Here is a 26,752-nt window from a genome sequence, read left to right as displayed (position 1 = left end):
CAGCATTATACCCACTTCTTAGGCGAGGCAAGGAAAAAAGGTCTTCTTGTTTAGTTTATTTTCAGTTTCGCAGTTCAAAAGTTAATTTAAATAAGTACCTATACATATAACATCATTATACAGTCACGAGCAATGAAACAGTTCCAGTGGCAATAGCAACAAATACTCCTAAGCGGAAAAGGTAAGTGATAATATTCTAGTTGGTAATTGACGACCGAATGGCGTAGTGGTTAGTGACCCTGACTACTGAGCCGATGGTCCGGGTTCGATTCCCGGCTGGGGCAGATATTTGTTTAAACACAGATATTTGTTCTCGGGTCTTGGATGTGCCCGTAAAATGGCAATAGGCCCGCCCCCTATTACATTGGGACTAAAATAACACTCTGGCGAAAAGTGGGTGCAATGCACCTCTGCCTACCCCGCAAGGGAGTACATTAGTACAAGGCGTGAGTGCGTGTTTTTTTTTTTTTTTTTTGTTTAATTGACGCAGTAGGTACACTATGTACACACATAGTGTACCTACTACCTACCAATGAATAAAGTCAAAAATCTTTCCATCGAGTGCAACCGAGCTAATTTAAAATAAGTGGTAAAAGTGGGGTGTTATTTGTAGACTTTTTTTGCACTAACATCTTGTTCGTATATTGTTAAGCTAAGCTGCTACATTTAAAAAAACATCCATGTAACAGCCTGCAGTCAAGAAAACAATTCTCCATGTCCATAAAACAAAATAACTAGTTACCGTTTTATTATTTTTTAACAGCCCGCGTCCAGACTTGTAAATAACCAGTCGTAGACTTCAGGAGCAGACTTGTAAGGACTTGTAAGACTCCGGTAGACGAGGTGGATGAAATATTAAGTCGCCATAGTAATGGTTTAGCTTTTATGATATTAGGTTAGGCGCCGCACTCACGGGGTGCTTTTTGTTGCGCCACTGTGTTGTGGGAAGGTTTCTACACAAAAAAAAAACACTCACACCTTGTATTAATTCGCCAGTGTTATGTTAGTCCCAATGTAATAGGGGGCGGGCCTATTGCCATTTTACGGGCACATCCGAGACCCGAGAACAAATATCTGTGTTTAAACAAATATCTGCCCCAGCCGGGAATCGAACCCGGGAACTTCGGCTCAGTTGTCAGGGTCACTAACCACTACGCTATTCATAAACATAAACATTAACATTTTTTTATTGCAACACAAACAGTACAATTTATTGTAGCCCTGGTTCCTAAACTAGGGTAATCTGTGTGTCAGGAACCAGTTCCTTCCATTTAGTGGTCAATTTTCATTGAGCTACATCAATTACAAGAGTAGGTATAAATTTTAAAATAAAATTTACGTTATTAACTTACTTACTTAACAAAAATCCATAAAGATATCATTCGGTCGTCGATTTCTACACAAGAAAGGTAAACAAAAGATGTTAAACTGTATTCATTCATACTTGGCATAGAAGGTTAACAATCTTTGAGTGTCTTTTTAATCAAAATATTATTGAACAAATAAACTACAGCTAACGCTGGTTTCATTGAGAAATTAATATCTTTTATTAAATAAGTAGGTATATGTAGGTTTTTATGTTTTATTTTTAAAGTATCATGTTATTATGGTATGGCTTGCTTGGTAATACGGCCAAATGCTCAAGTCAGTCGCTCAGAGGACTTCTCATGTATACGAAACAAGATGTAGTTACGGCATCGCTCTTGTATAGCCACAAAAATAGCCCGTGGGAGGCCGCCCTTACTCTGGAAACATGCATTTTATTGTGTCCGAAGGGATGCAGGACTGTAGGGGAGGCATTACACGACCAACGTGGAAACCATCTCGTTCTATTTACAACAGGGTGTCCGAAAAAGGGTGCGATTACTGAGAATGTCATTCTGAGCCACTTTTGCTCTGGGACTTATGAAAATGCGCACGGGAGAAAGTTTGATTATAAAATAATAGTAAAAATATGGTTTCCCTTTCCAAAGAGTCCAAAAGATCAAAAAAATCATCTCAGCATCATTATTTACTCATTGTGTCAATGAGCGAGTAATCCACCAGTGAAAGATTGAATGGAAGAAATAGATTTTTGGTAATACGGCCGCCTTTGTATTTACCTACTTATGAAAAAGTCGCAGATTGTTACTATGCGACATCGATCGTATAGTGTTTATGTGTCCGCACCCAAAGTAACGACACCGAAGTGAGACTGGTCGTGTAGTCAATTGTTTACTGCAGCTCGATAAACTTTGCATGGCGGTGTACGGGAATCACTGATGTGAGCGTTGCAGCAACTGTTGCAGCTAGGACTGATGGAACTGTAACATTCAGACTTATTCAACTAGGTGTTACGATTTCAGGAGGACTAAGTACAGTGGGGTAAAGAGATTTGTGGACCGCCGCGCGAAAAGTTGAATTATACGGTCAGGTACAGGTACAGGTTTCCTCACGATGTTTTCCTTGCACTTAAATTACAAAGAACTCTTTAGTATACATGTCATAATGTCAGCGCCGGGATTCGAACCCGCATCTCTGGCGTGAGAAGAGGGCGCTCACCCGACTGAGCTACCACCGGTCTGTAGGTCTAGTATAGGTTTGATAGATTGACGAAAACCATAAAAGTTTACGTTTTTTCTCATACAAAGTGGCGCCTCTAATGGAAACTATCATAAAACTTTTGACAGATAATGTATGGGGGTTCCCTACGAGTCTTCGAAACTCATTTTTTCGAATATGCATACATCGACAACCTTAAACCGAAGGTTTCATAGTGCGATGGCTTGTTGCTTCGAAGGATTATTTGTTCGACGTATCTTAACACCGAACATCTTACTACGGCGTATTGTTTCTCCAACGTTTATTTGTCCGATGTAACGATACTTCGAAAATTTTTGTATAACCGTCTAACAGTTACATTTTCTTGTAGGTACAACATAATACAATGAAATTCATGTAAGAACAATAACAAAATCTCAAAGAATCAAAATACATAAAAAATATATAAATAAAATAAATAAAAAATAAATGTATTCATACAAAACCTACTTACATAATTTTGTATAAATTTTAAATGTGACTTTTAGATTTTTTATATTTTGATTCATTGAGATAAATATAAAAAATATATAAATAAAATAAATAAAAAATAAATGTATTCATACAAAACCTACTTACATAATTTTGTATAAATTTTAAATGTGACTTTTAGATTTTTTATATTTTGATTCATTGAGATTTTGTTATTGTACTTACATGAATTTCATTGTATTATGTTGTACCTACAAGAAATTGTAACTGTTAGACGGTTGTACAAAAATTTTCGTAGTATCGTTACATCGGACAAATAAACGTTGGAGAAACAATACGCCGTAGTAAGATGTTCGGTGTTAAGATACGTCGAACAAATAATCCTTCCAAGCAACAAGCCATCGCACTATGAAACCTTCGGTTTAAGGTTGTCGATGTATGCATATTCGAAAAAATGAGTTTCGAAGACTCGTAGGGAACCCAAATGTATGCAGGTGACAGAAGAAAACCAAAACTTTTGTCGTTTACGTAAATTGCAAAACCCGTACTAGAGACACTGGTCATCGAGACATTATGAAACGGGCACTGTATGTAGTAGTAGATGAAAATAAAATGGCAGATATCATGCCTCATCGCCGTATTTGAGGGTACGTCAACACTATATTGTATTTTCTCATAAACCGTAAAACATTTTGTTTCGCGTGACATTTTTCAATAAAATTCCAAGTTATGCCGCTAGCATTCTATGCTAGTTCTTTAAGAACCTGAAATCCAATTATATTTAGAAGTCTATAAATAAAAAGTATGTTTTTAGCTGGCGGAAAAATACAGGCTGCCATTTTATGAGTTTAGTCCCATAGAATTCAGATGAATTCTATGAAACAGCTGTTTCATTGAATGAAAATGAACTAAGGGATTTCTGAGTTGTTTTTATTACTATTAATACCTATATATGACCTATATACATATTATATATGTAATAGGTAAAGTTAGGGCTGATTTTTCAAAAGTCAAATAAGTGTTATCTGAAGAATAAAATTCTTGCTTCTTCTTGCTGACAGCAACAACTTTATTCCCCAGATAACACTTATCTGACTATTGAAAAATCAGTCCTTACAGAAATAAAAAAATATATAATTTATAATTAATAAGGTTTATTGCAGTGCAAAATTCCATAAAAATAATGTAAATCTAACTATAAACATACGTACATCTTCTTCATAATATAAAACTTAGCTAAGGAAACAGTACCACAAATTAAACATTAGACAGTACATAACAGAATATAACTGAGTTTTAACTAATATATTGCTTAGCGTTTACTAAGTCAGATACAATACAAATACAATTGGACTCTGTTTTGTAAAAAAAGAATCTTTAAATATAGTTGTAAGCATTACACAAAATAGGAATCATGCAAAGTGTTAGGCGCTCCGCCCACTGCTAGAGTCGTGGCGAAGCAGTGTCGCGGCGGCGTCGGGTATTTATCTCATTTACAATGTCAAGTTCTCGCCTCTCCTGCACCTCAACTTCTTCAGTAAGCGTCGACCTGGGCTTGCATATGAAAATATAGAGAAGGCTTGGCGGTGGCACGCCTCTTTGTCACTGCCTCGACTCTCGTGCAGTGAGCGGAGCGCCTTAGGTGCTTCTGTATTATAAAAATTGCAAATTTCACCTTAATATACTTAGGTATTATGTGACACGAACTCCTAATTGTTAGCGCTGCCTTTTGTGGTATAGTTCTTGCTTGCTTCAGATACTGCTCTGTAGTAAACGTTCTGAAGGCTCCTTTTATCTACCCTCTTACTACCATCTACTTTATTTCTAATAGCAGTATCTTCTTCTCTATCTTTCAATTTGGAATCAATGTCATCTACAACGCTACATTTTTTAGTAGAATTGAATGTTTTTGCTGCGATATCTTCTTTTGCAAAATGTTGTTTTTCTACTTTAAAATGTGATGCATGTACACCGTCATTTGTTTTATCGTTTGAGTCTTTACAAGAAACAGCACTATCCGTTTTATTACCTAAAATATTATTATTAGTTATGGTGTTATTCTCACTTGTTTTCAAGTTTTCATTCAGTTCAGTGTCTCTTCTTATTCGCAAGACTGATTCAGGGCTTTTTTTCAAATTCTGAAAGTAAATTGTTAGAATTTAAGTCAACTACCGATGGTATAAATAAATTTTAGTTGTGATTCATCATCATTATCATCAACAGCCCGTATTCATCCACGGCTTCTTAAGACAGGCTTCTTCCCATAGGTGCCATAAAAATCTGTTCTTGGATTTCCACTGCAGGACATAGGCCTCTCCCAGGGAGCCCCAGCATTTTTCCACTTGAAAAATGTTCTTACCATAGCATTATTATCGTCTAAACGGTCCCGGATAAATTTCTCTTGTTCCTCCAAATATGACTTGACTCCAAACAATCGATTCTGAAGAAGAAACCAAACATTTTAATTAAATCTGCGATTAGTTTTGTCAATTCCATCCAATTCAATATTACTTCTACATATTATAGTCTATTATTTCTTATTTACCTTTTCATCCTTCCGTAAATGGTCATAATCTTCTTGTAGACCTTCAATTTTTCCAAGAGTCTCCATGTATTTGACATTTGATGGTGAAAAGGTGTTAGCTTCAGCATCAATTTCCGGATCTGTAAATATAAATAAGGTAACCATACAGTACACTCTAACACAGGCTTTTGTAGAAATTTTAGAGTAATCCAAAATAACAGTACTAGAAATACTAGTAATATTATCTTCTGTCAAACCGTCGTTTCCAAAATCCTTCTCTTACATACCTTTCATTTCTACAAATGTATTCTTGAAGTAATCAGTATTTTTGCTCGGTTCTTCTGCATTCTGATTGGCTGTCAGCTGGGCAAGGAATTCACGAAGATCTGACGGTAGTTCTGCAAATAGACAGACCATATTATACAGAGTGTTGAAAACGTGGTATACTACCTAAGTCGAAAGGGGGTGACTCAGGGGGTTATTATGAACAACTTTTGATGGACGACTATTGGAAAATCATGTGGTCATACACAATGTGTCATGAAAATCGGTTGAGTTGAGGATTTTTAACGTTGGTCAGGTTAGGTAATCTATTTCGACTACTGTCTTACTTCGTCTACTTACCTACTTCATATGTATCTCTTATAATATTACTAATACCTCTTTATCTGTAACTTACGCAGACAAGTCTTGTCCTCCACTTGGTTGTCAATGATTTCCGTCATCACCTTCACTAGTTGTTCCATGAGGGAGTCCGGCAGCTCACTCTCCACTTTGTTTTCTCTTACTGTTTTAATAAAAAGAGTGTATTGTTATAGTTTTTACTGCCGTACAATGCAAGGGTTATCATTTATTTCAGGGGGGAGCATAAAACACGCAAAGAGCTTCCCCAAGGAAATCGCAAAGATACCATGATCGTGCCACGCATCCTAACTTATCCTAACTAATATTATAAATGCGAAAGTAACTGTGTCTGTCTGTCTGTCTGTCTGTCTGTTACTCTTTCACGCCAAAACTACTGAACGGATTTGACTGAAATTTGGTATACATACGGTCTAGACCCTGGGAAAGAACATAGGCTTCTTTTTATCCCGGAATTCCCACGGGAAAACTTTTTAAAGCGAAGCGAAGCGCGCGGGGACAGCTAGTTAATATTATAAATGCGAAAGTAACTGTCTGTCTGTCTTTCTGTCTGTTACTCTTTCACGCCAAAACTACTGAACCGATTTGAATGAAATTTAGTATACATACGGTCTGGACCTTAGGGAAGAACATAAACTACTTTTTATCCCGGAATTCCCACGGGATTTTTTTAAGGCGAAGCGAAGCGCGCGGGTACAGCTCGTTTCTATATAAGTACTTTGCTTGCGACCTACTGCTGCCTCCCCTTCTGCCTTGCTTCCAGAGAAGCACAGCGACCCACAACCCTGCCAGTGGCTGACGACCTATTCCACCGGCATCTGACCATCCAGGGGAGTGCTTAAACTACGCAGTGAAATCAGATCACCTTTGACATTCTTCGTTCCCTGTTCCACAGCGTGTGCCGCTTGTTTGACAACCTCCTGCATGTGGGCAGTGAGCAGGGAGAAGCTCATCTTCGAATTTACGTCCTCATCTGTGTTCTGTAGCAAAAACAATGGCATCAAAACAGTTGATCGTTTCATTTCTCTGCTATTTTTTGCCCTACATCGGTGGAGCAGCAGATTCAAAGATTCCATCAAAAACACATTAAAATTTATTGGTCTGTACTTACAGTATCAAATTCATCTTCAATCAACGCTTCGGTGGTTGAAGATGGTGATCTAGTTTCGCCTTGGAAATACCTGCAAAGGACTGAAAAATATCATTAGCTATTCAACAGTGACTATAATACAAAAGCTGAGTTGTCTACTATCACGTTTAATCAGAAACCGACTTTTCAAACTAACATAACAAACGCAATATAACATCTCATTCATCATTCATCTCAGACATCTCATTCACACACGACCATCCGACCTCATACTAAGCAGAGCCTGTAGTATGGGTATCGGACAGCTGATATAACTACACAGATACATAGATATATAACAATATTAACACCCAAGACCCGAGTACAAATATCCTGTCTTTCACACAAATATCTGCCCCTACCAGGAGTCGAACCTTTGGCACAGCAGTCAGGTCAATAGGACACCATTCGATCGTCGTCACAGAACCAGCCGCCCTACTCTTGAAAGGCAATGTATTGGTATTATTGTTTCTAGGTTCTCCAAATAGGCATTACCTAGCTGATCATAATTATTATTATTTTTACTTTTTGGAAAAACGCCTCTGAAGAGAAGTTATGATTTTTTTAATGTTTTGAATGCAAGACAGACGCAATACATTGCCTTTCAAGAGCGGCACCACTGAAGGTACTCACGACAAGTCTCCCCGGTCCAGCTGCCGCTGCACCCGCAGGCTGGGCCCCGAGGTCTGCGAGTACCGAGCCGCCTTGTCCAGCGACGCTTCTTTCGCATGCTTCATCTTCTTCCTCGCGCGCCGGAGCTTGCTCTTCAGCCAGTGCAGTTTGGAGGGCTTGTCCTGGATAGGAATAGTCATTTTTTTAGCTATTAGTCATGGAAATAGAAAAAAAGGCGGAAGGGATATCGCTAACTAAAAACTGAAGTACCCAAAGTAAGTCACTTTCATTGTTACGACGAGCCCGACACACACACATTCACACTCAAAGTAAGTCAGTTTGCCGCCGCGCGCCAATCGCGTCACACCTATGCACACACACACTCTGATGTCGCCGCCATTGTGGTGCTTCAGTGTTTTAGTAAGCGAGATTCCTTCCGCCTTTTTTTCTACTTCCATGCTATTAGTTATGATCTTCGTTTAACACCGATTCATCGACAATCCGACTTGGAGGCTTGCCGTGCCGTGAGATCTTACAGCTTTGTGTTCGTGTGTTGAAGCCGACGGGGAAAATAGTACTATATCGTCGGGGAAGTATTATCTGGAGTCATTATTAACTGCAGATAACACTAAATATTTTAACATTTAGGTAGGTATTTATTTACTTTGCTCATTCGTTTCGAAGTCTCAGAATTTGTTTCGAAGTGATATGCAATTTACACCGATTGATACAACTCAATAATGATTATTTTTCCTAACGGAATATGGCAGCCGAATGCACCTATACACAAACCAACTGCCATTTTCAATCAAAAGTAAAGTAATACCTACATAGAAAGGCTTTAAATGAAAAAGTTAAATTGTTACCGTTTGAGTTTTCTTAGATTTCTCCTTCTTGTGTTTCTTCTTGGAGCGACTGACCCTGACACTACCGACTCGGTCCTCCATACCACCCTTTACGTTATAATCCTGCTGATACTCATCATCATACATGTCATTCCAGAATATAATGCCAGAACCAGCAAGGGGCGCTTGTCTTTTCACAATTGTTTTGTTTGACGCCTCTGCTTTTGTCGCTGTCTCCGCCGTATCTCCGTCCCTTTTCACGATTTCCTGTGTTACGTTTGGCGCGTAGATCGTGGTTGGTGATACGCTTATTGGATGCGAGTATAAATCTGTTGATGCAAAGAATTTATGGTTCACTGTACCATTAAGATTTCACGAATTCAATTTGAACATTTTTGCACGAATTTCTAAATGTCGCAGGACAAAATTAAATAAAACTTCTTCATAAGAAAGACCATTTAGGAAAATTATTAAAGAATTTAAATATAAAAAGTTATTCACCATCCGATAACGCTTTGATTTCAACAGACACTTCAGGTGAAGGGGTAATGTTTCCGAAGATTGGAGATTTGACAATATGATTTGTGTTTTCTTCATCACTGATCGACATTAAATTCCTTGACACATGTCCAATTTGGGTATTGTTTGAATTGCTAAGATTCAATTTTGCCGTAACTATATTTTCATTTTCACCGTTCTCAACTTTTTTTAGCAGGAACTTTGTTAGCAGACTTAACCAATCAGTATAAAACTTCTTGTACCCAGAATGAGTCATGGTATCGGTAAAATTTTGATGTTCATGAGTTGAAATATTTGATGTTAGTTGATCTTGGGTTTTACTCATGAGCTTGATGTCCTTCAACGAACTGTTATGATTCTCCGTTTTGCTAATGTTATTTTTCATATTAACCACAACATTCTGAGGTAAACTCAAAATATCATTTTTTACAGCATCATCATTGGTGGCTACGTTTTTTCTTGTATCTAAATCTTCATCTGCTTGTAATTGGTAGTTGTAATTTGAAAATAATTCGATATAATTGTATTCAATTCCAAAATTGTAGTGGTCTTGGATTTTCGGATCGTTATGCTCCGTAGTAGAATATGTTATATCATTAATGTTGTCTTGATAATTCAAGGATTTGAGACGTCTACGGTGAAATGTATTTATTTTTCTTTTAACCTGGGTTTTAAGGCTTGGCTTTATTTCTACATCGTTTAGCCTGGGTCTATTGTTACAAGCGGCTGTTACTTTAACTTCAGCTGGTTTATCCCTGTGAGAGAATAATTTTAACATACTCTGAATTTTGTTAATAACATTCTTATCTTGGTTCGGGGGCAGGCCTCCAGATGGTGTAACAAATTCCATTGCGTCATCTGAAAATAAATTGTGAATATGTAATGTTCTAATATTTATTTAAAAACTGTTTAAACAAAAATATGATTAATTAACTTACACAATATGGCGTTTTTTGTGTAAGAGTGTGAGTTTTTTAAACAGGGATCTTTATGATCACTTTCTAAAACACCATAATCACTATAAGCCTGCGCGCTTCTTTGATGATTTATACTTATTGATTCCTCAGAATTTGCTGCATCATCTTCGTTGACCTTCTCATCAGCATATTTGTTACAAAACTTCGCTTTATAGTAGAATCTATCGTTATCCGTTATATTACTCTTCTTATCAGGGTCTTTGTTTCTGATATCGTTCAGTCTCTCTTCCATAGCTTTAATGTCTTTCATGTCTAACTTTTGCTCTCCATAAAGAAGCCCTCCATTTAAGTTTACGTCATTTATTAGATCTAGATCGTTTAAATTTAGTTCATCATCTACTACATCTGGTGCTGGTTCGGGAGGTGGTGCCTTAGACATAGATGTGACTTCGTCAGGATATAAAGGCAATGGCCCCTTCCAGTTTGGGTTATTGAGAACTTGTAATATGTTTGAAGAAGCTGGACCTTTGGGTTCGAAAATAGTCCTAGATTTTTCATCGCTTACGTCATCATCATCATCATCATCATCATAATGCTAAAAGAAAATGTATTTAGGTACCTATGGTAATTTTATTTTCATGATTTGTGAATAGCAAATAGATTTCCAAAGGACTCTCACCACGCTGTTACTATCCAATCACTACCCGATACTATTAGTTTTTATTTTGTTCCCTATGTGTGTTTTAAATAAAATCGCACTTACGGGTACTCTTCTGTATATTCTAACAGCCGGTATTTCCATATTGTTAAGCTTAACTAGATCATCATGATTGATATTGTGATCATCGGCTTCCACATATTCCATTGAATCAGTATAGTCATCATCAGCCTGCAGGATTTTCCGGAGTGAAAGTTTTTCCACACGTGGCTCAGCAGTTGTAGATGCAGTAACGAAACTTGAACTGAAAAATATATATCTTTGAGTTTTTACTATACTATAGAAGAAAGAAGAAAGAAAGATACATTTATTTGACACACTGAGACAGAATAATAAGACTATACTGATCCTTTCAATTGAAATTGTAAAAGCACTTAAACAAACTTACAAATAAAACCATGGCAAGCCTATGTAGTTTTCGTTATAACTTCCAGAGTTATCAACTTTTCTATCTATAGCTTCGTCAGTTTTAGATTTCAATAACAGTTGCTGCATTTCGTCATTCATTTTTAATTTCGCATCAAGTATTTTTGAAACACTATCTAAATCAATTTTTCCCTCTGTAGTGTCAGCTTCCTCTATTTCCAATAAAGTCTCTGGAGTATTTTTCGGATATTTATCGATCATTTTACTAAAAACATCTTCAAGTTTGAATGGCTTTTTATGATGTTTCAGTGATTTGTCGTGCAATTTAACACTTGTTGCGGAAGTTTTCTCATTATCATCCTTATCTAATACTTCAACTGTCACAGTCTTATTTCCAATAGTCTTTGGAGGCGTAGCATTATTTGTTATTTCTATGTTCCGTCTTTCTTTATTCGTATTATCACCTATTTCTTCGATTTTGTACTCAGAATTGATTTTTACACTATTAATATCATCGGGTTTTTCAAATATTTTTGTATCACTAATGTTCCTCTTTATCATATCACGAGACGAACGTTTTTCACGAATTTTGTACCTATTTTCAGGTATTTTTTCTTCAACCTTCATATTCTCTAATTCAGCATCTACTTTTAAAAGTCTTTGATAGAAATCTGAAATATTTGAATATAAATATTAAATTTATAATATTAATAATATATTAATGATTGCAAGTATTAATAGAGTAACCTTTTAAAAGATTAGAGTAAAATTTTAACTTAAAACGAGTGCAGTAATTCTAACACAACTATGATAAAAGCCACACCTCTTAATCTTTTGCTGCAAGAGTCCTCCTCCAACGCATTAAAGTTGAGTCGACTGAAGATATCGCTTCTCGGCATTAACCCACCTTTTTGTGCTGAATCCTGAAACAAGGATAATTATGAAATTACTTTACTTCACAAATATAATACCTATATAAATACGTGTCAAAAGGGTGGACTTAATGCTAAAAGCAACCTACAAAAACCATCAACTTCAACTGTTTACAAATTCACCCAATTTCAACTCAATATGGTATTACTGTTAAATTAATATTTTGATTTGGCATTTTGCCGAAGTCATGTCCAAATATACAGGGTGTCCCATTAGTCAACGTAATCCCGACAGGGAAGTGGTATAAATCGTCATTCTATGCAACTTTTGTTCTTGGGAAATTTGTGAAATTTACAAAAAATACAATTCACCCCATACTAACTTTTTATTATTATTATAAAATCTTAATTGCACATAAAATACATTGTACAAAGGCGAACTTAATGCTAGTAGCATACTCTACCAGTTAACCTTTGGCGATGTCGAAAATGTGCGATAGGCTGAGAGGAGAGAAGTTTACTACTTACTGTACTTAAATTTAGAGACTTTTTAACACGATAAACACAATAATAATACCGCAAATTTTCCAAGAATAAAAGTTGGTTATAATGTCGATTTGTATCACCACCTCCTAACGGGATCACGTTAAATTATGGGACATCGTGTATTCTATTCTATTCTATTCTATTCTATTCTCTGTGGGGGTGAATGTACCTGCACCTGGCTCTCTCGAGTGGAACCTTTGTGCATATCCCCAAGGTCTAAACTGCCTTCCTAAGCTTGGACCATTTCCCACCGCGCTGGTCCACTGCGGGTTGGTGGGTTCACATATCTAGATGTGCTAGATCTAGATATGCAGGTTTCCTCACCATGTTTTCATTCACCGTAAGAGCGATGGTATTTATTGTACTTAAGTTAAAAGAACTCATTGGTACATGTCAGCGCCGGGATTCGAACCCGCATCCATACCACCGCTGTGACATCGTGTATGTTACGTTTAATTTATATTCCATCTCGCTCTGTCGCTCGACTATTGTTCGGGAGCAAGCGGGACGCCGAATGATTTAAGATGACATACACGTCACATGTTAATAATGACCGTCTAATATTGGGGGAGTGTTAAGGGGTAGTTCAAAGTAATATTTTACCTGTTATTTGAAAATTTGTTAAGAAATAATATTGTTAAGTACCTATATGAAATGTTTTTTATTCTTATTATTTTATAACAGTTATAGAAGCACTGAGGTCACTGGCCCCACCGGTAAACATAAATGCACTTTATCTAAGTGTACAATCCTTACTAATATTATAAATGTGAAAGTAACTGTGTCTGTCTGTCTGTCTGTCTGTCTGTCTGTTACTCTTTCACGCCAAAACTACTGAACGGATTTGAATGAAATTTGGTATACATATGGTCTAGACCCTGAGAAAGAACATAGGCTACTTTTTATCCCGGAATTCCCACGGGAAAACTTTTTAAGGCGAAGCGAAGCGCGCGGGAACAGCTAGTTATTAATAAAGTGACAAATCTTCTAACCGCACTAATTCAAAATACGACCTCAGTGGTAAAAGTGGGGTGTTATTTTATTTGTCGAGACGTTTTTTTTGCACTGACATTCCATCTAGTTCTTATTAAAATATTGTAGTTCGAAATAATACAAATATAATCAGTTCAGATTTGTATCTTTAGATTGTCTGATAGAGATTGTTTTAAGCAATAAGGCCGCCTTTTGTACAATTTTACTCATAAGTTGTATTTTGTTATATTAAGCCCCTGTTTCACAATGTCTGGTTAGTCGCTACCTGTCGGATAAAATACATGCTGTCACTGTCTAAAACATAATAACAGAGAGTGACAGCATGTATTTTATCCGTCAGGTAGCCACTAACCAGACATTGTGAAACAGACCCTAAGTATCTTTATTGTTGCAAAATAAAAAGTAACCTCCTTATTCATAAAATAGCTAAAGCGTCCAGTAACTTTTTTATGAAAAAGTAGTAAGTATTTTAGTCATAGTCATAAGCTTAGAATAAGTTATTTAGATAGTATTGTGTACATAGATATTTACAGTTTGATTAAGTATTTTATTGTATTCTATTCTATTCTTCAGAAGACCTTCCCCTTAAATCGAGTTCACATGTACCCCGACTCGATATGTTTATTGTTCAAGTTTTAATTCACTAACTTGCTCCATTGCAGAGTTAATTCCACACAGTTCTAAGTTAAGCGACAAACACTGTTTATACTTGACTCTGTCGAATTCACACCTTCGAGCTTATTAGGTGTAGGTATTAAATTAAGCTCCACATAGGTATAGTCTGTTTTTGAATCTCAGATACTAAATTCACAGACTCTGAACGGTTCATCAACAGTCGATTCGGCTGTCCAATTTCAAAACACAGTAAGCGCCAACTTTAAAAAAAACGGGTCTTTGATTTATACATTATTTTAGGCGATTCCGCACATTCCTGCATTGTCAGAATATCAAAAAACGGCTTAGAAACGAAAATAAAATTTCTAAAAACCTAGTAACTCCACCCTGCGAAATCAAAAATGCCACGAAAACCATTTTAAAACACAGTAAGAGCCACCAACCATTTTAAAACACAGTAAGTGAAAATGACTTACTAGGTTTTAAAATTGTCAATGGCGCTTACTAGGTTTTGAAATGGTCAGCAAAGGTCAATTTTGCCCGTTAATTTTAGTAAGTCCCAAATGGCATACATTATTACAAACACTTTTTTAGAAAAAATATCAGATATTTCAGAACCTGTATCTTTGAACCAATGAGACCTAGAGAGGTGAATTAAAAGTAGAACATAAGGAAATTTTGTCTTCTTTATAAAAGCCATAGAGACCTTTCTCGTCAGAACCTTTCTACTAGCCCTATTTTGCATAAACCAAAAAAAACTCAAACATTGTAAACTAATTTTAGCTCAAAATTTAGGAAATATTGTCTAATTTAAGGCAGCCATAAATAATGTTCGTGTCAGACATGCCTTCTTAATATGGCGATCTGGTTCATTTAGATAAAACTTAAAAATATGCCGGTATTTCAGCAATTACTTAGTGCGGTCTGTAAAAGTGCTGCAAAATTTGATTTATATTATGTGAAGGATCCAAAACATATAAAAAAATAAAAAACATATAAATTATTACGTCATTATTGCAATTTCAATATACTTTACTTGTCTTAAATTACACAATAATGGCTCTTACTAGGTTATAAAATGGTCAGTGAGGGCGGTTTTAGCGTGAGAAAACCATTTAAAACCTAGTTAGTGTTTTCTTTTGTGCATTACAGCAACAATATTAGTCATATTCAAATGAAATAGTATTGTATGTAAAGCCTAGGTTCTGCCGGTTCTTTTAAGCTTACATTCGTTTAGATATCGATCATAGTTTTACCAGGGCATTGAAATGAAGGGACAAAAACGTTTTTTGGCTCTCCTGAACATTTTGTCTCTTGGCTGTTACTGTGTTTTGAAATTGGACAGCCGGATTGTCCCGCCAATGGAACGATACGGCACTTAATCGTGGGTCAATCGACTGTTTATGCACCGTTTAGAATCTGACAATTATGTCTCTGAGATAAAAAAAAAACAGACTTTAGCGGACGACATGTCGACAGGTTGCATATAAGATGAAATATGTGGGGACATCTCACACACGGCCATCCGACACCAGGCTAGGCAGAGAGTGATCGAACCTGGGACCTTCGGCATAGCAGTTAGGGTCACTAACCACTACACAATTCGATCGTCTAAACACATAGAAACCTGTAAAGCTGCGAAACGTCTTTCGTTTGCTGTTACCTTAATATGTAGGCGGATCTCAGTTTGCACCCTTACCAGCACATGTTATGATTTGATTATCCTGCCGTATCAAAGTTAACACAGGTTTGTTACTAAATAAACTAATAACCTTACTCGTTAGACTACTAGCTAGTAAGGTTATTAGTTTATACTAGGTGCTACTCACATTGTTTAAGCTATACGCTGTTTATGATTTTGGAGTCACAAAATTTAACTTCCAGTGGGGACTACGAACAGGTCAGGCCAGCGTGGGACGCCCTCTAGACGGATTGACTTGAGGAAAGTCGAGGATAGTATTGGGACTTGAGAGAGGGCTATGTCCATCAGCCAAAAAAACAAAAACGAACACTTAAAAATGAAACAGTACCAAGAGGCGGCCTTATTGCTTATAGCAATCTCTACCTGACAAGCTTTTGATGGAAGAGAGAGAGTTTATATACGATTGCAAGGTGGTATGACGATAAACCTTATGCTATTCTGTCTGTATATTGCAAATCTAAGATAGATAGATAGATATATATAGAGTACTCGTTATTTGTACACCAAGAAATAATTATCAATTTTACATAGACACTTACTTAACTAGGGTACAAAAGGCGGTTTTATCGATTATATCGATCTAAGGTTTAAAACGATCGTTCAGTAACAGCACCCAGAATAGAAAACAAAACGAACGCCCTAATATTTATACTACGCCATTATTAAATTCCAAACCAAGTCACTCCGACGCCCAACAACTTATTACACTGTGGCACCTGCGTCCTATAATTACACCTAGTATTTATGTACCAGGGGTTAATTTTGCATAACGAATAACTAACTGACGACCGAATGGCGTAGTGGTTAGTGACCCTGACTACTGAGCCGAAGGTCCCGGGTTCGATTCCCGGCTGGGGCAGATATTTGTTTAAACACAGATATTTGTTCTCGGGTCTTGGATGTGCCCGTAAAATGGCAATAGGCCCGCCCCCTATTACATTGGAAGTAACATAACACTCTGGCGAAAAGTGGGTGCAGCAATGCACCTCTGCCTACCCCGCAAGGGAGTATATTAGTACAAGGCGTGAGTGCGTGTGTGTTGAATAACTAACTAACGAACGAGAGTCGTGCAACTGGTGCGTTTAGAGCCAATTTCTCCATAGGTTAGATCGTAACCAGGGAAAGGTTGATCAATTATACGTCATCTGCATATTAAATTCTTGCTAGATGTGACAAAAGTCAAGGAGGACACTATGGAGTAATTGGCATTTAATGCCACAAGATAGAGTTGTAGTCAGCGCAGCAGAGATAAAAAAAAACTTGGTTTTTGGAAGCTAAAGTGACCCCCATTAACTGTGAGGTATTTAGGTACAAATGGGTTTGTGGGGTATCGTTTTAATGTTATTGCTGAACAGTTTTTAATTGGTTTCTAAACGTTTGTCGTTCGCTGACTTACGTGGTAGCTATAGTTCAAAAAGCCATTAAATTTGAAAACATGTTTTTTTTCAGCGTTTTCACAGATGAAAGGGCGCAAGTATGGCGTAAGTATATATGTAGGAAAAAACGGTTTTGCGCCGAACAAACACAACAATGTCCTATACAGGTAAAATACAGTTGATTTCATCACAATATTTATAAATGTTTTCAGTGGGTAATATTCTGATGGGCTGTTAATTGTACCTACTTCAATATTGCAGACGGCGTCATCAAGCTAGCCTTTTCCGTTTAGGCCCGGGTCTCCTATTTACGCCGTAGGTCGAGTACAGCGTCACGCCGTAGGCCGCGTCACGATGCTCACTACGTCTACGCGCCAAACGTCGGCGTGTGAGGGAGACCGCATCAGTACATTTCTATAGTGAGCATTGTGACGCGGCCTACGGCGTGACGCTGTACTCGACCTACGGCGTAAATAGGAGACCCGGGCCTTAGGAGTAACTTGGTGCTATTGTCACTGTAACTTTTTCATTGCCTGTGAGTGTACTCAATTATAAAAAGGCTACTTATTTTCCGTAAACACCTAAGTACTTGCTGACTAATATTTTTACTCAGCCAATCTTTTAGCACTTAGCTTTAAAATAACTGGGCGTTTATTATTAAACCCCCACGGACCACCTGGCACTTTTAAATGCGACCACCTTATTTATTGTAAAGGGTTAATTACCGAAATGGCCGGTTTCGCAGTTTGCCCGTAACTTGGCACATTACTTTGCGTTACAAGACCTCCTTGAAGCGGTTATAAATAGAAGCGGGTTTGTTATTGACATGTAAATGTTTTTTTAGATAAAATTGAGTGAAAAATACTGTGAGATGTCAGTACCTTAACATCACTAAAAAAAAATTCACACTAAACTGAAATCTATGTGGCTGTCTGAAAGAGATTTTTAGTTTTAAGTCCGCGAATTGTTCTGTACATAATATACACTCACGGGCAATGAAAAGGTTCCACTAAGAAAAGCACCAAAGTACTCCTAAACGGAAAAGGCTACCTTAATAACGTCTTCTGCAACATTAAAAGACATTTAACAAAGCATCAGGATCAGGATATCTCCAACTAAAAACGATAATATTTTGTGAAAATTTTAAAATAAATCTTTGAAAAATTTGGGTTCTTTTGGTGTCGTAATTTTGTGAGTGGAACTTTTTCATTGCCCGTGAGTGTATATTTTCTGTTCTATGTTTGTGAAACTGTTTCTGTTTGGGTGCAATGAAGAGAATGAAGAGTATTTTATTTTCATATAAACTTTCGCTTACACTCGTCAGCAAAAAAACACCTAGCTGTCGCAGACAAACTAATCACTCAAAAGAGCCCCAACAAGAACCGCAAAACACCAGATTAAAAGCCGCGCAAACCCTTTACCACTGGATTATAATAACAGCTGTAATACAACAGTACAAAGGGTCCGTCTGTCTGTTTGTCCGTCACAATGCTCACAAAAGGGCGTCCCGCGGGCAGCCGCCAGATTAAAAGTGCGCATTAGTGCAACGATATTATTATACGGACTAGATGGAGTGTCTAGAAAGAAACGTCTCGTCAAATAACACCCCACTTCTACCGTTCTGCCCTTATATCCTTACTAATATTATAAATGCGAAAGTAACTGTGTCTGTCTGTCTGTCTGTCTGTTACTCTTTCACGCCAAAACTACTGAACGGATTTGAATGAAATTTGGTATACATACAGTTTAGACCCTGGGAAAGAACATAGGCTACTTTTTATCCCGGAATTCCCACGGGAATTTTTTTTAAGGCGAAGCGAAGCGCGCGGGAACAGCTAGTTTTTAATAAGTTCGATTTAGAAGATGAAGTGTGACTTTATTCGTTGGTACAATGGTTGTCTTAAAATGATTTGACTACTTAAATAAAATGCGGACTAAAGTTCTTTAGTTTTTGTTTTTTATGTGACAAACCATTTTGTTTGTATATTGTTAATCTAAGCATCAGTGCCGTGGACTGTAGGCAGGTAGTAGGTACTAGGGAAAACGAAGACTGCGTTTTCGTTTTCAGGAAGAAAGTACACTCATTTAGGCTTCCACTGAAAACCAGCGCAGTGTCCTTTAAACCAACCAAAGGCGCTGCAGTAGCTGAGTGGACACCGTTTTGACGACGACAGCATATTATTTATTGCCTATCACCAATATATATATATATATATATATATGTATGTTTTTATGATTGTTATTATATTATCCAGTATTGGTATTTAAGTATAAAATTTACGTATAACCGTATACCTATATACAATATATATATATTTTTTTTTATAAAAGTAGGTCAAATGACAGTCACTCTAGGACGCGACTGAAAACCAGTGCCGCGTCAGGTGGGTGGATGCCACCTCATCTGTAGCGGTGTAAGCTGAGGCGCGGGCCTTTTCGGTGCTGGACAACTCACACCATTATATATATTATTAATTTATTTATTTTTTAATTATTCTTAATGTTCTTTTGTTTGTTTGTTTTCACTTTTAATTTCGTTTTTTTGTTTTATTTTTTGTGTACTTACTTATGTTATTATTATTTTTTGGTGTGTGGTGCTAGACACCGAATAAATACTTTTTATCTTATCTTTTTATCTTTATATATATATATATATATATATTTCATTATTAGATTTATATACTTATATATATTTAGATTGATTAGATTAAGTATATTTATATTTCATTGCATCTTTCTTTGTAAATTAATATTGCTGTCTAAGCCAAATAAAGTTTTTCTTTCTTTCTTTCTTTCTTTCTTTCATTGAAATAGTTCCAGTGACGTAGCACGATAGCACCAAATTACTCCTAAACGGAATAGGCTAGCTTAATGAAGCCGTTTGTAGTGTTGAAGTAAAGTAAGTACATTAAAAACAGAAAAAATCAACAACTGTGGTACTTTTTATTGCTCGCAAGTGAAGTTCAGCAGTAGATTTTAAATAATAAGAATTCACTTTTTTCGTAAGTAGGTATACCTATGTATTTCAACTTGCATACACACACACACTCACGCCTTGTACTAATGTACTCCCTTGCGGGGTAGGCAGAGATGCATTGCTGCACCCACTTTTCGCCAGAGTGGTATGTTAGTCCCAATGTAATAGGGGGCGGGCCTATTGCCATTTTACGGGCACATCCAAGACCCGGGAACAAATATCTGTGTTTAAACAAATATCTGCCCCAGCCGGGAATCGAACCCGGGACCATCGGCTCAGTAGTCAGGGTCACTAACCACTACGCCATTCGGTCGTCTGTATTTCAACTTGCATAAGTTTTCACAAAAAAATAACTAGCGACTCCATGGAGTCGCTACATTTTCCCAGGTATCATTTGGTGGTAAGATGACAAGAAATTGTAAGTAATAAGTATAAAAAAAAACCCGGACAATGCTGTCTGACTGCGGTTCAAGCTTCTATTTGTGTCCGAGTGCAGACAATCAGAGCATTGTAGACCAGGAGCCGAGATACTTTTCTTAACCACGGTTAAAAAGAGGGGTGTTAAAAGTTTAACGTGTCTGTGTGTCTGTCTGTGGTAGCGAAGCTCAAAAAAGGCTGAACCGATTATCGAATTGTTTTTTTGGTCGTAGATAATGTTACCCCCAGTTTTCTCAGCCATAATTTATCAAAATCAGCAGCAATAAAAGAAGTCCAGGTGCTTTACAAAAAGTCAAAAACATTATTTCATCAAATATCAAATGTTCGTCATGTTTATTCCATTTTTTAGAACTTACCTCCTTATAACTTTTTCCTAGTTCATTTAATTTCCAAGAATCAAGCGTTATTAAAATAAACTTCTAGACTCCTGTAATTAAACCTCTTATGAACAACTCCCGAACTATCAATATTAAGGTGGAAAAACAAAAGTACCACTTTTGACTGCAGACAAAAAGACATTCTAACGATAAGAGTTTTAGGAACGAAAAACGCTGCACAAAATACTTTTTTTTAAATATGATGTTTCACGTCATTTTTAACCCCCGACGGTAAAACAGGGATGTTATACGTTTAACGTGTCTGTGTCTGTGGCAGCATAGATCCCAGACGGCCGATTTTCGATTCGATTTTTTTGGATCATGGCTCATACGTAATTCGGGATAACCCGAGTGTTCTTAGCCATCTATTATCTCAATCGGCTTAGCCCCAATTTCTCCACAGTCGGTTATCTAACCACCCAGGTTCATCAATTATACGTCATCTCCATATTAAATTCGTGACAGATGTGTCAAAAGTCAACCACTTCACGCTCTAACCGACTATGGAGATATTGACTCTGAGGCCAAGATAAATAGACGAAACTAAGACGGAGTCTTAGCTTAAGCACATGCTAAGAACACGAATTCACTAAAATAGACACTACTTGAGCACAGACTATGCCAGTAAGTTCGCACTCTGACTTAGCCGAGTTCGAGTTCACATTTGTCAAGACTTGGCCCTTGCTTAGCATACCCAAGTTGTCACATCTGCCACACTCAGGAAATTATTATTCTATGCTCTCAGGCTATCCACAGACCACATTTATACCAAATTTGCTAAAAAACTACGGAATGAAACTATGATCACAGATAAATAAATATACATTTGACATAACAGGTTCTAAGCCAGTGACTTAGCCGAGCAAACGCTATGTAGTGTCTATTTTAGAGACTCATTGCAACTCGACTTAGTTCAGGTGAAGTCGTACTTGGCTAAGCATTAGTTTGAGCAAGTGCTAAGCAACGACTATTTATCTTGGCCTTAGCCTTTCAAAAGTTATGCGACTGTTAGACTTTAATGTCGGGGGTTTTAACGTTGGTAAGGTTATTTAAATAAATATCCTGTTTCATGTATAATTTGTATGTCTGAATTTCTACAAGATCACTTTAGTCGCACAAGATAAAACTTGTGCGACTAAAGTGTACTATAATAAATAAAAAAACCGCGCCGTTCGAAAAAAATACCCGCGTATTTCACAAAAAAAGAGCAAATAAATTCACCAAAAACAGGCTTGTTTATCCAAAAAGCCAAGGCCTCACCGGGGACACATATCGAAGACGGATAGTGAAATAAAAAATCATTTTAACCACGAGGAATTCCCGCAATAAATCCGTATTAGTGGGGCGCCGCCACGCTTCCTGCGGGGCGCCCTCTAAGAACACTGGCTGTTGTGGATATCGAAAGGAGTAGGGTTACTGGTAATACAGCAGGGCCTCAAGTCTGCTAAAGAATGGCGGCCCAATGCTGTGTCGCTTGAATAGTTCCCCGACTTTAGGTATCCGTTTTCTCTTGGTTAGTGAGTCCCAGTAGTGCAATATGAAACACTTAACATTTATTACTGTTTATTAACGTTAGTTCTTTAAAAAAGATGGAATAAATATTTCCTAAAACGCAGATAATTAATACCTACGGTGCGAAACCCATGCTGCCGACACTCAACTGTGCCGCCATTCCTTAGCAGACTTGGGGCCCAGGTCTAGTACAGCTAGTCTAGGTTTGATAGTTTGTCGAATAAAAGTTATTCGCATACTAAGTGGCGCCTCTAATGGAAACTATCATGAAACTTTTGACAGATACATAATGTATGCAGATGACAGGAGAAAATGTAAATTTATTTCGTTTTCATAAATAGCAATAACCCGTACTAGAGGGTCAGTTGTCGATTTCATTGATTGTAGAATTAGCGAGCAATGAAAAAGTTCTTCTTACGAAAAGCCGACACCAAAGGATCCCAATTTTATTTTTATTTTTTTAATAAAATCACAATATTTACCTTATTATTATTATTAAATCCTTTATAGCACAATAATAAATATGTACATAGGCGAACTTAATGCTAACAGCATTCTCATACAGCTAACCTTGGGTGTTGTTACTTACGTTTGTATGTACGACGTACGTTTTTAGTTGTTAATATTCCGATGCGCTGTCAAATGTACTTCAACATTCCAGACAACGTTATTAAGCTAGGCTTTTCCGTTTAGGGGAATATGGTGCTTTTTAACCCCAACATTATACTTAATAATAATAATAAATATGTGGGGACATCTCATACACCGCCATCCGACCCCAAGCTAGGCAGATCCTGTGTTATGGGTATCGGACAGCTCATATATCTACACAGATATATATATTATATTCAATATAAATATCAACACCCAAGACCCGAGGACAAATATCTGTCTTTAAAAAAATATCTGCCCCAGCCGGGAATCGAACCCGGGACCTTCGGCATAGCAGTCAGGGCCACTAACCACTACACCAGTCGGCCGGCATTGATGCAGTGCTAAACGTATAACAAAGCTGTTTTAAGTCAGAGGTTTACTTTTCTTTACAAATCGCACAAACTACGTAGCTACTAAGTTGTCAGGCCAATAGTATAAATTTAAAGCTGGTCGCACCCCCTTTTTTATAAATATTAATGCAAGTATCACCGGTGTAGGCGCCTTAAATTTTATACAGGGTGATTTTATATCAAAGTTATATAAAATATTTTTAAACCAGTGTTTTATAGATTACCCCGAAGTGGGCGCGATATTTTTCTTAATTATTCTTTTTCACTTTATTTAATTCTGTTTTTGATCACAAACCCGTTGATAGAAGATAAGTTATTACTTGGGTAACTGCCAGTTTAAATAACTATCTACCGATGACTGGTAGTTACTTTCATACGATTTTGACAGGTTGTAACTTTCAATGTGTGAAAATAGTATGAAAGTAACTATCAGGCCTCGGTAGATAGAGTTATTGAAACTGGCAGTAAGTGTCCGACCTGACTGACAAGCTGCCCGAAGGCCTCTGACTAGGTTTAACGACTGCTGCCGAAGCAGCAACCGGGACCCACGGCTTAGCGACCGTCCGAAGCACCTAGAACACTCCCACTGATCTTAATAAAGAAATGACATACTCCAAAAAATTAACCTCAATCAGCTATTCAATGAACGCACCCGCCTACCTCCAACCTCCAACCTGCCTCCAAAGGGGCAATAACACACAAATCATACCGGAGACACATCTTAACCTGCCTTTGTGGCCCTCAAGTGACTCACGCTAAGTGATTTGTGGGCCGCCCCGCTAGGTGGCGTGGCTTATGGGAAGACAATATTTAGGGGCCCGCAGGTTTATGGGAGAAACGGTGGGAAGAAGAATAAGAATTAATAATTTATAAAATTTTGGTGAATGAAACATATTTTTGTGCGCTCTAAAGTCGCTACAATCATTGGAATACGTTTACAGTGTGAAGAATCATTGGAATAACGTTTTTTAATAAACAATGTAAGTACTGAAAGTAGACAACAGGAAAAGTTAAATACCTGTTAATTCACTACCTTAAGTGCCAATTTCTCCATTATCGGTTAGAGCATAACCAGGGAGTAGTGGTTGACTTTTGACACATCTGTCATGAATTTTATATGGAGATGACGTTTAATTTATAAATCAATCCCTGTCGGTTAGATAACCTATGGAGAAATTGGCTTGAAACTTATCTAGCCCATCGGTGACCCAATCTCATGGAACGAATTTCGCCGACTTTCTTTTGTCTTTAAAAATACTTGCGGAACCTAGCCACACATCTTCCACATTCTCGCCAACATTCTCGATACTTCACGGGGAAAAGAATACAGACTTTTAAGCCCCGTGTCCTCCGATAGGATTTTAGACTTACGAAAGAAACTTCTAATTTGATTTATTCGGTCTCTCGATAGTAAAGTATGGATATTTATTTCCTTCAATAAGAGCTGTGTACGAAAGTGGAAAATATTGTAAAAATATTAAAAAAGAGATGCATTCATCACAATCACAACACATCACGTCCCCACTGGGGCACAGGTCTGGTTCTAATGAAGGAAGGGTTGAGGCCTAGTCCACCACGCTGGCCTAGTGCGGGTTGGTGGACCCCAACACAAGCAAGCTTGTGCTGAGAGGGTTGCCGGGTAAGTGGACAACCCGACTGTCAGATGTTTTCAAGCTGCCCGAAGGCCTCTGACACTAGGCTTCACGACCGCTGCCGTGCTGCTATTATAATGCAATGCATACCTATTGAAGAAAAAAATATGTTTTTTCCCCGGATCGTTATAACGTTTTCGGTCCTTGGAAAACAAAGCAGGATTTAAAAAGGGCATTAAACAATACACTTATACCGAACGAATATCTTACACAATCCTTTTGTAAACCATCTCAGTACGGCTAGGCCGAAATCTAGCGATATTTCAGACAATGCAGGAATATCTCTGGTTAATACGTCACAATCTAGACAAATACTTTGGGGCGACTACTACGGATAGACGCTGTCAGTTTTCGATAGTCGTCGTCGTGGTAGGCCGTTAATAATAAGTTGATGAATGGACAATGAAATAACCTAACCAACGTTAAAAACCCCCGACATTCAACAAAAAAACATTTAGTAACATCTTGTCTTAAAAGTCGCATAACTTTTGAACGGCGAAGCCGATTTTGATAAGATAACAACACTGCTAACAACACACAGGGTAACATTATCTATGCCCTATAACCCAAAAAAAATAAAAAAAACAGTCAAATACGTTAAACTTATGTTGTACTTATGTATAGACATGACGTCACCCCGAGTGTTCTTATTCTTAGCCAAATTTTATCAAAGTCAGGTTATCCGTTTAAAAGTTATGCTACTTTTAGTGTTAAATTTCGGGGATTTTTAACGTTGGTTACGCTGTGATGGTAAGGCCATTGTTTAACGCAGGTGGTAGTACGGCCCCAGCGTAAACCAGGGAGGGTGGATGACAAATAACTAGAGACACAATGCAGTGTGCAAGGAACAACAAAAACAACATAAAAATGCCTTGAGGTAGGCGAGGGCGCGTGTAGAGACGGTACAGTGTTGTCGATGTTAATGTTATTGGTGTTTTTTTGTAAGTACACTTAGGCCCAGTTTTTTGATCCGTAGTCAACTTTAACCATTAGTCAAATCACGTGTCAAGCATGACATCTGCATACGAATTTCGTTGGTTTTTAACTAATGGTAGCCATTTTTGACCAATGGTTGAGTTAACTAGGGATCAAAAAACAGGCCCTTAGTGCGTCACTACTAAAGAGGCCTCCACTGAAACAGTGTTCTTGGCTATAGCCAAGGGCGCTGCAATAGCCAAGTGGACACCTTTTTGGCGGACAGCAAATTTATACCTAACTATAGTTAACCTCTATAATATATAATTTATAATTAAGTATGATTGCTGTCAGTGTCAAATAAAGTTTTTCTTTCTTTCTTCCTTTCCTTTCTTTTCTTTGAAATGAAAACGCTCAACTTACAAAATGACGACACGAAACATTTATAATTTAACATTTTAATACCTACAACATTTACGTTTTCAGTTG

The 26,752-nt window shown here is 37.3% G+C and overlaps 1 protein-coding gene across 4 annotated transcripts in view; it reads right to left on the bottom strand.

Moving 5' to 3' along the window:
- Window positions 1-4,146: 4,146 nt before the first annotated feature.
- The window catches only part of LOC105392891, a 34,857-nt gene continuing 12,251 nt past the window's right edge, over window positions 4,147-26,752 (bottom strand). For 3 of the 4 annotated variants that reach the window (XM_038112945.2, XM_038112955.2, XM_038112962.2), the window contains exons 12-25: window positions 12,108-12,207; window positions 11,307-11,955; window positions 10,964-11,162; window positions 10,222-10,795; window positions 9,266-10,141; window positions 8,786-9,093; window positions 7,941-8,101; window positions 7,290-7,359; window positions 7,044-7,158; window positions 6,216-6,323; window positions 5,824-5,934; window positions 5,558-5,676; window positions 5,372-5,452; window positions 4,147-5,150 (exon numbers count right to left, since the gene is read on the bottom strand). In XM_038112945.2, coding sequence (XP_037968873.2) covers window positions 4,722-5,150; window positions 5,372-5,452; window positions 5,558-5,676; window positions 5,824-5,934; window positions 6,216-6,323; window positions 7,044-7,158; window positions 7,290-7,359; window positions 7,941-8,101; window positions 8,786-9,093; window positions 9,266-10,141; window positions 10,222-10,795; window positions 10,964-11,162; window positions 11,307-11,955; window positions 12,108-12,207 — 3,900 coding nt within the window. In that variant the 3' untranslated portion in view covers window positions 4,147-4,721. Of the gene's footprint in view, window positions 5,151-5,371; window positions 5,453-5,557; window positions 5,677-5,823; window positions 5,935-6,215; window positions 6,324-7,043; window positions 7,159-7,289; window positions 7,370-7,940; window positions 8,102-8,785; window positions 9,094-9,265; window positions 10,142-10,221; window positions 10,796-10,963; window positions 11,163-11,306; window positions 11,956-12,107; window positions 12,208-26,752 lie in introns of those variants that run through there. The other variant, XM_038112965.2, reaches the window with a different exon arrangement.

This window comes from Plutella xylostella, chromosome 2 (genome assembly GCF_932276165.1).
Source record: "Plutella xylostella chromosome 2, ilPluXylo3.1, whole genome shotgun sequence".
Lineage (NCBI taxonomy): Eukaryota > Metazoa > Arthropoda > Insecta > Lepidoptera > Plutellidae > Plutella > Plutella xylostella.
This window is presented reverse-complemented; position numbering and strand designations above follow the sequence as displayed.